Source organism: Eupeodes corollae, chromosome 3, assembly GCF_945859685.1.
Source record: "Eupeodes corollae chromosome 3, idEupCoro1.1, whole genome shotgun sequence".
Lineage (NCBI taxonomy): Eukaryota > Metazoa > Arthropoda > Insecta > Diptera > Syrphidae > Eupeodes > Eupeodes corollae.
The window spans coordinates 40,302,336-40,318,080 of NC_079149.1; the positions used below are offsets into that span (position 1 = coordinate 40,302,336).

The 15,745-nt window shown below is 37.2% G+C and overlaps 1 protein-coding gene across 4 annotated transcripts in view; it reads left to right on the forward strand.

The window, feature by feature from the left end:
- LOC129950117 (zwei Ig domain protein zig-8) overlaps positions 1-15,745 on the forward strand; it is a 425,570-nt gene that overhangs the window by 365,992 nt on the left and 43,833 nt on the right. For all 4 annotated transcript variants that reach the window (XM_056061944.1, XM_056061943.1, XM_056061942.1 and 1 more), the window contains one exon: positions 3,787-3,954. In XM_056061944.1, the coding sequence (XP_055917919.1) occupies positions 3,787-3,954 (168 nt within the window). The remainder of the gene's footprint in view (positions 1-3,786; positions 3,955-15,745) is intronic.

Consider the following 15,745-nt stretch of genomic DNA (forward strand, 5'->3'; position numbering starts at 1 on the left):
ACATTTTTTGACAATACTTTGAAACTATTTAACTCGAAAGGAATCATAAAACCGATGACCAAAGCATGCACTCTAATTTCGATCTACATCTAAGAAGATTTGTTGATAGTATCATCTTATCTCACTTCCACCGACCAGCCCGAAGCTTTTAACACACCGTTTTCCCCAAATGAATAACTTGGTCCATGGATTCCTTGTTCCTGTCACTATATTTAAGCTCTGATATAATTTGGGAAAAAGTTGTAAATAACAATACTAGTGGTAGCCAAACTTTGAATGCTTCATTTGTAAACCATTTTTATAATAAGGTTGAATTTTTGTAAAACAAAAAACAACATTTACTAACAGGTGAAAAAATTCAGTCACAAAATTTTTTAAACGGAGGTTTTTTATTAACTAGGAAGTTATTGTAATGGGTCCGATTTGTCAAATTGAAAATTTTTCAAGGCTCCTAGAGTCGAAATAAAAGATTTTTAGAAAGATGTCTGTGCGTGCGTGTGTACGTACGTTTGCGACGTTTTCTCGTCGTCCATAGCTCAAGAACCAGAAGAAATAGACGAAGTCCTTCACAACCTCAAAGTTACGTGTGTCGATGGTGACGTTTTGACCAAGACGTCGGTATTGTATGTCCTTTCTAGACGACAGCATGTACTTTGTTTTGCCCTCACTAACCGTTAAACCCATTTTTGCCCCCTCTGCCTCAATACTCACAAAAGCCCCATTGACATCACGCTGAGGTCTCTCGATTATGTCAATGTCATTAGCATATGCCAGTAACTGGAGAGACTTTTTTCAAGCACGATGTTAAAAAAATCACATGACAGGCATCACCTTGTCTAAAACCTTTTTTGACATCGAAAAGTTCTGTTAAGTTGTTTCCAACCTTTATGGAGCAGCGTGAATTCTCTATGATCATCCTGCAGAAATGGACTAGTTTGGCAAGGATGCCAAAACTAGACATGGCTCTATACAGCTCGTCCCTGTAGATGCTGTCATATGCGGCCTTGATAGTGGGTGTCGATTTGGTATTCTAATTCCTGATTGGCCTTACACGTTCACATATTACGGCAGAGAAGATTTTATAGGCGATTTAAGCAGACTGATTCCTCTACAGTTGGTGGACTTTAGGAGGTCTCCTTTTTTCAGAATCGGGCAAACAATTCCATTCATGGGGCATACTTTCTTCCGACCATATCTTACAGATAAATTGGTGCATGCTCCCAACCAATTTATCTCCAGCTGCTTTAAAGAGCTCGGCATTTAAGCCATCTGCTCCAGCGGCTTTATTAGACTTCAGCTTAGATAATATGGCAATCTTTACATCATCTAAGTCGGGAGGACAAGATTGTTGGCTTTCGTAGTCTATGTTGAATAGATCATAATGTCTGAGAGCGGAATTGGGTTCGTCGTCGCCGTTATACAGTCTGCAGAAGTGATCCTTTCATATCCTCAGAAGTGATCCTTTCATATCCTCAGCATTGACCTTCGGTTCTAGGTTTATGTACCTGTGAATTTCGTTTCATCTGTTCATAAAACTTTCGAACCTCATTCCTGCTTTTAAACCTCTGAACATCTTCGACCGTACGCTTCCCATGTCCCCTTTTTTCCTTCTGAGAAGTCAGTGTTCCTCTCACCTCTTCTGCTTATAGAGCTCTCGTCCTTTAATGCAGCGTCGCTTTGCGTGCCTGTTGTTTGGCTGAATTTGCTTGCCGACATTCCTCATCAAACCAGAGGGGTTCCTTGTTGGTGGCTGTTTGAAACCCAGCACATCAGAGGCGACTTCTCTGATTGCATCTTGGCAATGTTGCCACTGGTTTTCGACATATTGTGTTGGCGGCAGAGAACTCCTAGAGAGGGTACTTGTAACTCGGTCGGAAAAGGATTTTCCCGTTCGACGTTGTACCTTCTCCCAGCAACTCCCTGTTTTGCCTTGGGTCTAGAAACCCGAAGTGCTACCTTGGGTACAACGAGGCTGTGGTCCGAGTCGATGTTATCTCCTCGGAAAGTTCAGACATCCATTATGCTGGAAGCGTGTCTGGCGTCGATCGCAATATGGTCAATCTGGTTGACGGTAGATTGATCTGGAGAACTCCAAGTTTCTTTGTGTATGTTTAGGTGTGGAAAACGCGTACTGGCTACCATGACGTTTCGCCCCGCAGCAAAATCTATGAACCTAATTCCGTTGTCGGAAGTGTGACAATAAATCTTTGGTGTTGTCATCTTTTTCTTCTGTGGGGCGTGTGCTCATATCAAGCTTATGTTGCCGAATAAAGCTTTGATGCGAATGGTCATGAGGTGCTCGTTGATACAACTTTAGCTCAAGACTCCTTGCCTAAGTCTGGCTACAATGGCAAAGCCGCATCCAAATAAGCGCTGTTGGTTTTCGCTGCAGCAGTCATTATGGTTATTGTGGAAGTTTTTTATTCTCTTTTTGACCGGCCCATCCCATTGTATTTCCTGGATGGCGGTGGGTCTACTTTATAGCAGTCTAGGCCCTACGCTTAATCTTCGGCTGCAAGTGGTCCGTTAAGGGAACTAACATTCCACGTGCATATCCGAAGTTCGTTGTCCTTAATTCGTTTGCGTAGGTTGTCAACAGTAAATCCGTCCGTATCCGAGGCTTGTTGGTGCTTCGCAACTGTGAAGCTTTTACGTGGCCAGGAAGTCACCCCAACGGCACAACCCCCAACATGGTGGAAGTAAGAGCTGATCATTGAAACTAAAACAACAATCACCTCTTGATAATAATTTCATCATTATAAAAATTAATAATTAACTAAAAAAAAAAAGTTCTGGGGTAAATGTTGTATATTTTTTTTTAGTATACAAAACCAACAATTGATCAGTTTCTTTTTGACACCAAACATTAAAAATTTGACTCCCTAAATCACTTTTTCTTTTTTCTCAATGCGACAAAATGACTCTAACATAATCGCTATGAAGCTTCTCTATCAATCTATCAGTTTCAATCAAAGGTCAAACGAGTTTTTGGTATCCAAACGGCGCACTACAGCGCTAATTGGATCTCAGGCTAGGTTGCCTTGAGATCGCCATTTCTACCTACCTACCCTAATCACTTTTAAATCTCGAAACAAAATGTTCAATGATGGAAAGCAACAATAGCTTAAATGTAGGCATTTTTCGCTTTCACTAGAAAACCCTTATAATTCGGGATACCAAATGCAGACTCAAATCACCATATTCCGTTTGTACCCTGTGTCTCTTAAATATATCTCCCTTAAAAAATACTTCATATCTTCCAAATATCAATGATTTAATATATTGACGAGTTTTATATTCAATTTAACTCAAAAATCTCAATGATTTAAAATATTGACGAGTAATATATTCAAATAACGAAAACATGTTGCTATGTAATATTCAAATTGAATTTGAAAAAGAATATATTTTCTGCTATGCCTATAATCATAAACATGTATACAAAAAATTTGATTAAAATACCTTCACTTTCCTGTTGAGTTCTTTGGGAATCACTCTAAGAAGAATCACTTCTTTTATATGTATATGGCCACTTTATTAGGTTTTTATTCTGTTTTATTTCTTTTTGCAATATCCTGTACTCATACATACCCACTTGAACACATACCCGAAGGTCATCCTTCAATCCGCACCATCCTTACATTTTTACGTTTTTTTTATTCCCATAAACAATTTATTTACATTATGTATGTAGAGTACATGCATATATGTATGTATATGTATATAAACTTAAATTGCTGACTTTTAATCTCATATCTTTATCTGCCTTTGTGTCTATTTTTGCAGAATCAAATATCCTGGATTCGAAGAAGAGATTGGCATATATTATCATCAGGAGCCCAACTTTACACAAACGATGAGAGATTTGCAATACTGCATGCGCCGGGCTCCAATACGTGGACCCTGCAAATAAAGTTTGTTCAGAGGAGGGATCACGGCATGTATGAATGTCAGGTGAGTGCAGTATAACAGCAACAACCAGAACAGCAGGTAGGAAGGCAGCAGCACCACCAATGATGCTGCAGTCCTCTCATACAATCCTCAGTGATGTTCGTCATCAAATATTCATGTTTTAGCTTTTGAATCTCTGATCTGATGGGGATGGATATGGATATGGAAAGGGCTTTGTTGCTTGAGGGTGGTATTGATGGTATATTGTACGGTGGTTGGTATATCTTTGTATACTATACAGAATTTTGATGTTTCTGTAAGACCTCTTCTCAAGTCAGAGGCTGCAGTATTATGATGGAAATCTGCTTTCAAAAATCCAGCACACAGGGCTGTTTGATTTTTGTTCTAAAGGTATATAGGATTCCTTTTTCACAATTGTTCTTCTATTCTATACTTTCAATGTGGATTCAACTCACGCTGCTCCTTCCTCCCTCAATCCATCCATCGTCAACAAACAGAAAGTCTTCAAACCCATCAATACTCCCAGTTCAAGTCATACATATATTCACCCCTTGGCTTTGGAGTTCAGTTTTTGAATAATTTATTTGCATATTTTCGGAGAAATTGAATTGAATTTCCATACATTTATTAACATTACGATTTACGAGAGTGACATTTTTGAGTGTTACGGAAGAAGAGAGACTGATATTTCGTTCCAAAAACACAAGTACATAGTATTTGGAAGTATTCCATGCTCCTTGATGGGTCTGGGTTTTATGGTGGTAGGCATTTTTGTTTTAACACTTCCCTTAAGATGAGATCGCTTTAATGAGAGAGAACTCATCTAATATATTCAAGAACATCGAAACTTTGCAATTAATTTATTTTGAAAACATGAATTCAAATAACTCTTCAAATTATTTATTCTTAATTAAAGATGGAAGAAGTTTTTGCAGGTTAAATTTAAATTACCGACAATTTAGCGTAACATTTGAACTTTTTGAGAAGGTGTCTGAATTGCCAGTTCTTAGAATGCACAATAATACGAATTTGTACTCGAATATTCTTTAATAATTTCAAGGGTAGGAATTTACAAGAAAGCCAGCCTTCTCCTCTAGAAAAATGTCTGCTAACTTAAGTGAACAATCTAATATATAAAATTCTCCTGTCACAGTGTTAGTTGCCGTTCTCCTCCGAAACGGCTTAACCAATTTCGATGAAATTTTGCATATACATTCGGTAGGTCTGATAATAGGTTTTTGTCTATTTTCTATATTCCTAAGTGCTTTGGTTCAATTGAATCAACATCATACACAACGATTTTACGATAGTATTCAGTGACACTATGTTCAATGAAGCATTGATTGCCGTTGAGGATCTTTGCATTCTCATTGCCAACTTACCACTCAGTAATTTCGGTATAGACACTGAATTGAATCATGAAGTACACTACAATGCTGTAGAAAAGGCACTGATTGTGGCCCGCAATGTCCCACAATTGAATGAAGAACAAGGACGCATTTATGACCACAATATGCTCGCAGTTTCGGCAGGACAAGGTGGATTCTTTTTTTTGGAAGCACCAAGTGGAACTGGCAAAACGTTCCTTATTTCGCTAATTCTTGCTTGCATATGATCAAATAATGGTACTGAATTGGCTGTTACATCTTCTGGGATTGCGGCAACTTTATTAGAGGGAGGCAGAACAGCTCATTCAGTATTTAAACTGCTACTAAATATTCAAAATAACCCAAGCGCGTTGTGCATAGTAAAAAAATCATCTATGACCGCAGTGCTTTTCAGCATCTGGGATGATGTTGAGTTGAACAGGGCATTGGAAGATATAAAAAACAGCAGCAGTCTATCTCGCGGCACTCTGTTACTCATTCCAGGTGATTTCAGACAAACACTTCCCGTTATTTCGCGTTCAACGTACGCTGATGAGATCAACGCGTGCTTAAAATTATCGCCACTGCGGCGTAATGTTGAGAAAGTATTGATTCACAAAATGCTCTCATTGACCAGATATTTCCTGATGTACTCAGACAATATACAAATCCTGAATGGCTACAGCATACAACATTTATTACCAGGAGACTTGGTGACATAGAAATCTATTGATAGGTTAGGTTATGGTTAGGTTATAGTGGCTCTCCAAGATGGAAACGGACACACTTAGGCTGAGGCTTTCTCCTAAGCGCAATGAAACCAGCTTGACTCCCTAACAAAACGTGAAGGGCTGCTTATATCGATATGATTTAGATCGTTTAGATCGTTAAAGAAGAATTCTCCTAGGTAATTCTTGCGTTTTCGAGCAAGAGCAGGGCATGTGCAGAGAAGATGAAGAACCATTTCTTCCTCTTCCTCGTCCATACAGCTTTTGAAAAAGTCATTTGAGAATACGCCTAGTCCCCTGGCGTGCTTTCCTATTAGACAGTGTCCGGTTATGACACTTATTATAGAGCTTATATGCGATCTGCTAAGAGAGAGCAAGAACCTTGAACGTTTTAAATCCAGATGTTTTTTGTGACTTGACACGTGGTGATGTTGTTCCACCTGGTGCCTGACCTCCTCGCAGCGTCTTGCATTAGCAGCAGTTTACAAGTAGCGATTGGTATACCAGTACTTGCCAAACGTGGTGGGATGGGCTGTACTGTACCGTTCCTGGCGTGTTCATCTGCCTTACAGTTACCTGGAATGTCTCTATGGCCCGGCATCCAGCAAAGGTGAATATTAAACTGTTGCGCCATCACCATTAGATGATCGACAGTTATGGACTGTTATAGAATTTGTAGAGACAGAGCCCAGATATTTGATAGCCACCTGGCTATCAGATAAAATACGGATATCAGATGTTGATATCACGTTTTCTTTGAGCTAAGAAAAGACTTGTTTTATCGCCAAAAGTTCCGCCTGGAACACGCTACAATGATTGGGAAGGCGGAATAAGAGACTTAATTTCAGTAGTTCAGAGTGATTCTAAGTACATAAGAATTACGGAGTGGCCAATGTTGTTGTTAGTCCACTACGACGAAGCATTGAGACGAATAGCAGAGCTTGCAGCTATTTGTTTGCTAAATATGTCTATTGATACAGTTTGTGATTTTACCGAAGCTGTAGATTTTCCAACTGAGTTTTTGAAATCATTGGATTTAACGGGCATGCCACCGCATAAGTTACAATTGAAGGTTGGATCTCCGGTAATTTTGCTTCGTAATTTGAACCCACCACGGTTGTGCAACTGCACTCGATTATTCAAAAATTAATGAAAAATGTTATTGAAGCCATAATTCTAAATGGCAAACTCCGAGGTGAAAATGTATTCGTATTATTTTTTGTAGATTTTATTTTTTATGAAAAAACGGACTGTTGGATTTTTAAATAAAAATTACTGAATATTGAAAACAATATTTTCTGTGAAATAAAATAAGTTTGAAGCCAATATTTGAACCGAAAGTAAATTTTTACCAAGTTTTATTATTGTGTTTTTTTAGAGTTTTATTTTTTGTAAAAAAACTGTCAATTCAAATTTTTTAAAAATTTTACTGAATGTTGAAAACAATATTTTTTATAAGATAAAATTAGTTTGAAGCCAATATTTAAAATTTTTGAAAAGATATTTTAGTCGAAAATCAAATTTTTCCAACTTTTATACATTTTTTTAGGTTTTTTATTTTTTGTAAAAAAAACTGTCAATTCGATTTTTATCAAAATTTGTCCTAATGTTGAAAACAATATTTCTTATAAGAAAAAATTAGTAAGAAGCTATTATCTCAAAGTTTTTAAAAAATATTTGAGTCGAAAATCCTTTTTATCAACTTTTGTAAATTTTTTTTTCGGTTTTTTATTTTTTGTAAATTAACTGTCAATTCGATTTTTGTCAAACTTTAACTGAATGTTGACAACAAGAATTTTTGAAAGATAAAAGTAAATTAAAGCCAGTATCTCAAAGTTTTGAAAAGATATTTGAGTCGAAAATGAATGTTTACCAACTTTTATAAATTTTTTTTTTAGGTTTTTATTTTTTGTAAAAAAAACCGTTATATTGATATTTTTCAAAAAAATATACCTGTTTGGTATCATGTTACAATATATTATATAAAAATTAATTTAAGTCTCTAGCGTGTTTGGTTCGTAAGATATTTAGGGTTAACCAAAATGTTCACCTTTTTTTCAAACTGCTATGGTAAAAAAACCACCCACGCAATTTTATTGAGAGCCCTTTCTGCATCTTTTTGCCTTATTATCTGTATAACAAAATTTATTTGAAGTCGATATCTCTTCTGGTTCTTGAGCTATCGAGGACGAAAAAAACGTCGCGAACGTACGGACGTACAAACGTACGTACACACGCACGCACAGACATCTTTCTAAAAATCTTTTATTTCGACTCTAGAGACCTTGAAATGTCGAGAAATGTCAAAATTTTCAATTTGACAAATCGGACCCATTACAAAAACTTCCTATGGGAAGTTAATAAGTCTCAAGGTGAAACGATATCTGCCTGCGACTTAGATTTTCACACGGACAACTATACGTGGCGTGATCTCGAGTGGGCAAACCATCCAGTTTGTTTCTATTGGAGAAAGATGGGATCACAAAAAATATTGTAAGCTCTATTGTATTAAGGGATTGATATTGCTATTTTGTATTATTTTCATATTACTTATTATTTTAAAGTATTAATTTTAATAAATTAAAAAATAATTTAGGGATTTGTTATTTTAATATTTTGCCACCGTGCCACAGTGCTCTATATCTCTCCCAGTTATGTACCACATCCTACACACTTACAATAAGTTATTTATTGCTTGCAAAATATTCTCTAGAAATTATTTATATGACAAAGCAACGTTTGTTGGGTCAGCTAGTAATCTTATAAGTTCTTAACCAAATTTTTAAGAAAAACTTGAATGAACTTTTATGAAAATTTGAACACATCAAAAAGATTAGTGGACATTTTTTTTGAAAGACTGAACACAAAATATACAAAAAGGAAAGAATAAGATTTTTGCAAATTGAACACTCACAAAGTAAGATCTCACTTCACACTTAAGATTCGAAATCTTAATTTTCCAAAGGTGTAAACTCAAAATATTAGAACAACACTTTGCAATCGGTTTCTGCAATATGAAGTATGCTTTGTTGTAAATATCTTTTACTCCAATCTAAGTTTTATCAAAATTTCCTAAAACCCTAACCTAGAACCAGAAAGATTGTTGATAAGAATACCTAAACGCAACCAACACAATATTACCAATCCATATGAGAGCCTTCAAGTCTTCTTTGATTTGCTGAAAGTATACCTATTAATATATATATTTTACTTGATACTATATTAAATCAATGACTCTATCACTTTATTTTGAGGAAGATCCTATTAAGATAATATTGGAGAGAGAAGAGAAAGGCGAGTGGGGAAGTGAGTATTGGAAGCAGTAAGCCAGTGCGTCATCATCATAGTCTTCTTCTACACATAAGTTAATGCTATCCAAACCACATTTGACCCAAACAACACCTAACAAATAAACCACAGCCAGTATTGAAGATGACCAAAGACAATTGAAGACGAAGAATCCTTATTGCAAATAAGGTTCCTCTGATTCAGATCCATTTTACCAAACCACATTTATATATCCCGTCCTAAGTATTACCAAAATTGATGGCTATCTATACTCTCTCAAGATGCCACTTCAAGATTTCCAAATGAATCCCAGAAATTCTCTGATATACTTGTACTCATTTCTATCTCTATAAAGGCGAAGGTACTATATAATATACAACTCTTGATGTCTTGGATGCTTTGCTCTTTGGGTTTCATGATGGAATCGATTACTGGTGCCAGATAAGATAACTACTATGGGTAGGGTTGAATTTGAATGGACCTTCCTGAAGTCGGTCGGTTGGTCGGATGGTTGGTCGGTTTGGTTCCGCAAACCTAAGTAAATGCTTCAAGTGAATTCTATCAGTGTGTACATATCCAAAACATAAATATGTATGCAATGAAATTGAGTTTGTTATAAATTCTTATTTAATCTGTTTGCCATACGTCGAGAGTCAGCTACATAGAATGAGTGTGTCCTTTCTGTATGACGAAGGACAATACTGCTGACTAAGTAAGAATTGGTTGTTGCCACAGGATCAAGTTGAAATCATATTTTAACGATATGACCAGCAAATAACACAGAATAGTCTCCATATCTATAGTATAAACCTATAGATAGATATTTTGATATCACTTGGAATTATTTGACTTGGAGTATCATAAGATATCTTCTCAACAAAAGTGTATACTTAGGTACTTCTACATAAACCTAAACTCAACTATACACATACATATAACAGCAGGAAGAAAGTCGTTTCCTTTTCATTAATTATGTATTCAAGTTCTTCCTTTATTCTCTTGTGTTATTTTGGTTTTTTTCTTTTCTTTTATGTTTTTCTGATGCTGTGATTGTTGCAGTCAAAAATATCTGAAGTGCAGATATTATTTCGAAATTGTTCTCGGGCAATAATGTGGTTGTCATTTTGAGAGCAACCATCATCAGAAATGGAAGTGGTATTTTTTGTTTTGTTTTGTTGGCAGCAATTTATATAAATTTGAGATTGGAAGTGAAAAGCAATTTTATTGTTTTTCGACATTTTTGGTGGCATTATGACGCAGGAAATTCAAGAAGTTGTTGGTTTTTGGTTAACCATTGTATAGATTTTGAGAAACTGTAATATGATATGCCAAATAAAGTAGAAGTATTGATTGATTTAATTACCTCTTAAAATCGAGAAGTGGTGAAAAACTGAGAAGATTGTATCTTGAAATGAAACTTTTTAAACTATTTCAACATAAAAATAAAGTTATTAAAAAACTGTCAAAAGAATCAAAAAATGGTAAAAGTAGGCAGGTAGAAATGGCGATCTCAAGGCAACCTAGCCTGAGATCCAATTAGAGCTGTATTGCCCCGTTTTGATACCAAAAACTCGTTTGACCTTCGATTGAAAGGGATAGATTTATAGAGAAGCTTCATAGCGATTATGTTAGAGCCATTTTGTCGCTTTGACAAAAAAGATTAGGTCTATAATCTTTGCCTGAGATAGCTCATCAAGTTCGTGAAAGAATGCTTTCCAAAGTATTGCAGAGGAAATGAACTCCTATAAGCCAATGTCCGGTACAAACCGCAACAATCCTGGCTATGTCTTGCCTTGGCCTGCATAGAAGATCGTTGGGTAAATTGCTATAACTTCGGTTTGATTCAGTTTGATAGATAGAAAAGATTTTACCCTTCATAGCACCAAGAGGAATGTTAACCATTTCCGCAAGTGAGCTATGAAGGGCCGATCCTTGCCTGGCTAGCTCGTCAGCCCGTCAGATCAGAGTGACACCGAGGTTAATATTCAGGCTCGCAAGCTACATTGATGGACCAATTTAGATGAGGATGTGGCCAACTTGATGGCTTTGACAGCTGCCTGACTGCCTGTGAAGATAGCCGCATTTCGGTTTTGGTTTGGGTTTTGTTTAAGCATCTTACATGCCTCCCTTATTGCCAGCAGTTCAGCCTAAAAACGCTAGCATAGTCAGGAAGCCTAAAGGATTTAGCTACATTTAGGGACTCAGAAAAGATCACAGAACCAATTCCGCACTCCATCTTTGAGCCGTCAGTAAAGATGGTTATGTCGAAACCTGTCGACACGATATCATCATCCCAATTTTCTCTGGATGGGAAAATAACCTTAAAACCCTTACTAAGGCTCAAAGTAGGTTTGCAGTAGTCAGTGTCTACCGAGATAATATCTGATGGAATCAATTTCGTTGTGTTGCTGTGACCATAAGGTTTTGACAACCAGCTGTTTGATTCCTTCAGCCTTATAGCGCTGCAGGAAACTATGTATTTAATAAAAAGGTCGATTGGTCGAGTATAACTGCCAAAGATGTTTAAAGTCAATATGTTTATTTGTTCCCAAGATAATTTATTGAAGTAACTTTTTGCGATATTTATACCGCTCAAGTATATGATTAGACCCTAATTGTATTCGAAAATGAGTCTGGTGTCCTGGAGTCCTCGACTGTCGTTCTCGGTAGTCCAGCTCTTCAACTGCATTGCTTTGTCTGTAATGCAGTCGTTACCTTTTCGAAGAGTATGTCCAATACGTTGCCACTAACGTCTTCGTATAAAAGATTCTATAGGTTCCTGATCTGTTCTTCTATTAAGGACCTCATTTGATATATAGGCTCGGACCGGAAAATCCTTGGGATGTTACGAAGACATCTATTCACGAATTTTTGCAGCTTTCTTGTTATGGCCGAAGTAACCTTCCAAGTGCTGAACCCAAAAAGAAGCACAGATTCCACATTTATGTGAAACAGTAGTAGCTTTGTTCTTAAGCTGATAGAGTTATTCCTCCAATTTTTTGGCAGCTTTGCCGATGCGGCAGTAACGTCTTGTTCGGTTCCACCTTCGATGGAGACGTTAATTCCAAGCTAATGAAAGCTCTCCACTTTTTTCATTGGTTGCGAGAAAATATTTATTTGAGAGGACGGTCGGGTTCCGAGACTGATCATTTTTGTTTTGTCGGAATTAATTTTCCGAACCACAACTTCTGCTTCTCTCTTCACACTTGTCATTTGATAAAGATCCATGAACATGTGAGAGACTGCAGCAGTTATTCGAGAACTTAACTGTTTGCGTTAGTTGATCCTTGCCCAAGATTTTTCTGAAAGTCAAGTGTTGTTGCTTCCTTCTTTCCGACCGACTATTCTGTCAGCACCTGAAATGAAAACATTTTTCACAGCATTCCAATGATGTTTGATGTCATCATGTACTGCTGATTGTTCTCATTTTGTGTCACAGGAAGTCCCTAAATTGTTGACGGGTCATGGGGTCCATTAGTCTGGCGATGTTGAAATTAGGGGCTCGTGCTATTCCGTTGGATCTTAGAACTGTAGCTGTACGCAGATATCAGCGCCTCTTCAGTTTCGTACATCCAACATACTGCTGCTAAAGCGTCGACTAATCGCAAAGTGGTCAATTTGGTTGAAATACGCTGGCCTGTCCGTCCACACTCAGCTTATTTTATGACAGAGTTTGTGTTTAAACATAGTTTCACTAATCACGAGGCTATTGGCGTTGCAGAAGTCAATGAACCTCTCACCATTATAATTGCAATCGCCGACTCCGTGAACACCCATCACATGCCTTAGTCCGTTGTTGTTACTGCCACCTCCTACGTAACACTGCGTAATGGAAAACTAGCTTTGATAAGCCTTTCTCCAAGGAGCTCACACGAAATAAGGCTTCTGGTTGCCGTTTTTGTAAAAAGTAACCCAACTCCAGCTTCTCGAGCGTTTCCTGGATCTTCACAAGAGCAGAGCAGTACAGTGTTACGTGTCGGTGACTTGTATTTGCTTGAACCCAACCATCGCACTTCGCTTAACCCTGAACTCTATCCTGAACCGCATAAATTCTCTCTCTAACTAAAGGAATCTGGCATTTTGTGGACCTTCATTTACTGCGTCCAGAAGCATTCACACATTCCAGAAACCAATCTTTGTCAGGGTACAATAGTCAAAAGTCGTCAACGAGTTATCATTAACTATCCGAGGGGTAATTTCTGTTTCCGTAGCGGGATGGAGTTTAGTTACGAAGAATACTAATCTCCGTAACCTATCCTGAAGAGACTTCACCCTTGCATTTTTTTCTAACTTATGTATATAGAGATAGTCCTTTAATTATAATTTTCATCAACGACCAGCGTGAGAAATGCAATTCTAGGGAACTACCGGTTTTTCAACCACATTTTTGCGCAAAGCAGTATGTTTTCAAATCTCGTACAGACCTGGTTTGCTTAATTTTTCTGATCTTACGTACGCTAAGACAATAAAATTGACCGAAGAAATTCTTAAGTGTACGATATGAACTTTGATTTAAACGCCCCTTTTCATTATAAGCCTGAATAACTTTACTGCGTTGGTTGATTGGGTACTTTTCCATGCTTCAATATGATTAAGTCTAAAATTCTCAAATATCAAATAAAATACAAAGACTTGAATTTAAGATGTGGTTCAAATTCCACGAAAAAGCAGCAGGATCGGATGGAATTCCCGCGGAATTTTTCAAATATGGAACTCAGGATCTTATTAGTAATCTTGTAACAATCTTCAATAACATAATGGAAGATGGGTGTATCCCTCGACAATTTACAGAATCCTGGATCTTTCATATCTACAAAAAAGGTAGTACAACAGATCCGGCAAATTATAGGGGCATATCCTTTTTGAACGCTTCATATAAGATTTTTACAACTGTCCTGCAGCATCACCTCAATGTATGGATCAGGAACAGTAATCTAATTGGGGAGTGTCAAGCTGGTTTCAGACCAGGCTATTCTACAATTGTTCACATTTTCGTCTTGAGAAGTATTGCGGAATCATTTATGAATAAAGGAGCGCAATTATATGCATTATTTGTTGGCTTTAGGTGAGCATTTGATACTGTTAATAGAAATGCTTTGATATATAAGTTGTATGGCATGGGAATGTCCTGGCGGTTTGCAAGGATAATCCAAAATGATTTCAGATTGGTTTCACACTTGCACAGGAGTTAGACAAGGATGTACTCTAAGCCCATCGTTGTTTGCCCTCTTTATTGAAGATCTCGTAGAATGCCTACCTTGTGGTATTAAGAACGCCGGAAAAGCTATCAAAGCACTGATGTTCGCCGACGATATTGTCATTCTCGCATACTCGCCAGAATCTCTCCAATTAATGATAAACCGCTTGTGTGACTACTGCAAAATATGGAACTTGACTGTGAATTTAGAAAAGTCAAAAGTCATGACAAGGGGGCGTGCGTAACCGTAACAGTGAGAAATGGTGGTATAATGGAGAGACAATCGAAGTTGTCAACGAGTACAGGTACCTAGGGATACTAATGACTAAGAACCTGGACATGGAGAACCACTTTAAGAATAAGCTTGCAAAGGCTAAGACCGCAATCGCTGCCACGTGGAACAGGTGTTTTTCGAACAAAAATATTAGAAAAAGTGCCAAATTTCGAAGGTTTCAGAAGGTGTGGGGCTACAAGCAGTATGAAACGGTGGAAAAATTGCTGAGATATTATATTAAAAGAAGCTTTCATATTCCGTCCAACACCCCGAATTATCTGGTCATGCTGAAAACTGGACTTCCACCTCTGTTTATACGGACCCTTAAGATACATATAGATTATTTTCTTAAGGCTATCAATATGTCTAATGAATGACTTTCAAAGATAGTAGCGCTTCATATAATAAGGAGAAATACAGGCTGGATGGAAGAATGGCAGGAACTTTGGTGCGGTATGCAACTTAACCTCAATTGGGATAACTTAAGCGAATGGAAACCAAGGCTTTACGAACTAATAGCAAATGTAGATCGTAAGTGTAGAGAAGGATATGTGATGGGAGCAACAGGCTCAGTTCATAGAACCCTAAACAGCAGTTTGAACCATAATCTTAATGAAAGGAATTATTTTCGAGATGAATATAGTGTTGACGAAATATCCATGATGGGAAGATTAAGAGGTGAACTTCTTTGCCTCAACTACATGCCACAAAAAGACGATCTACCGATACTTTGTGATCTATGTAACATGCAAGAGAGAGAGGATACCTTACATTTCATAGGCTGGTGTCCGGTCTTAGCTAAAACCAGGAGATATTACCAAGGTGCCAATATCTTATCGGTTATCCTGATAATATATCTTCTCAATGAGATGAACGTCCCAAAATTATTTATGTACTGCATAGCTGCGTTAAGATATCGACAAAGAATAATAGATCAAGACTTTTAATCTTTGCGTAAAGGTAGTCATATTAATTGCAA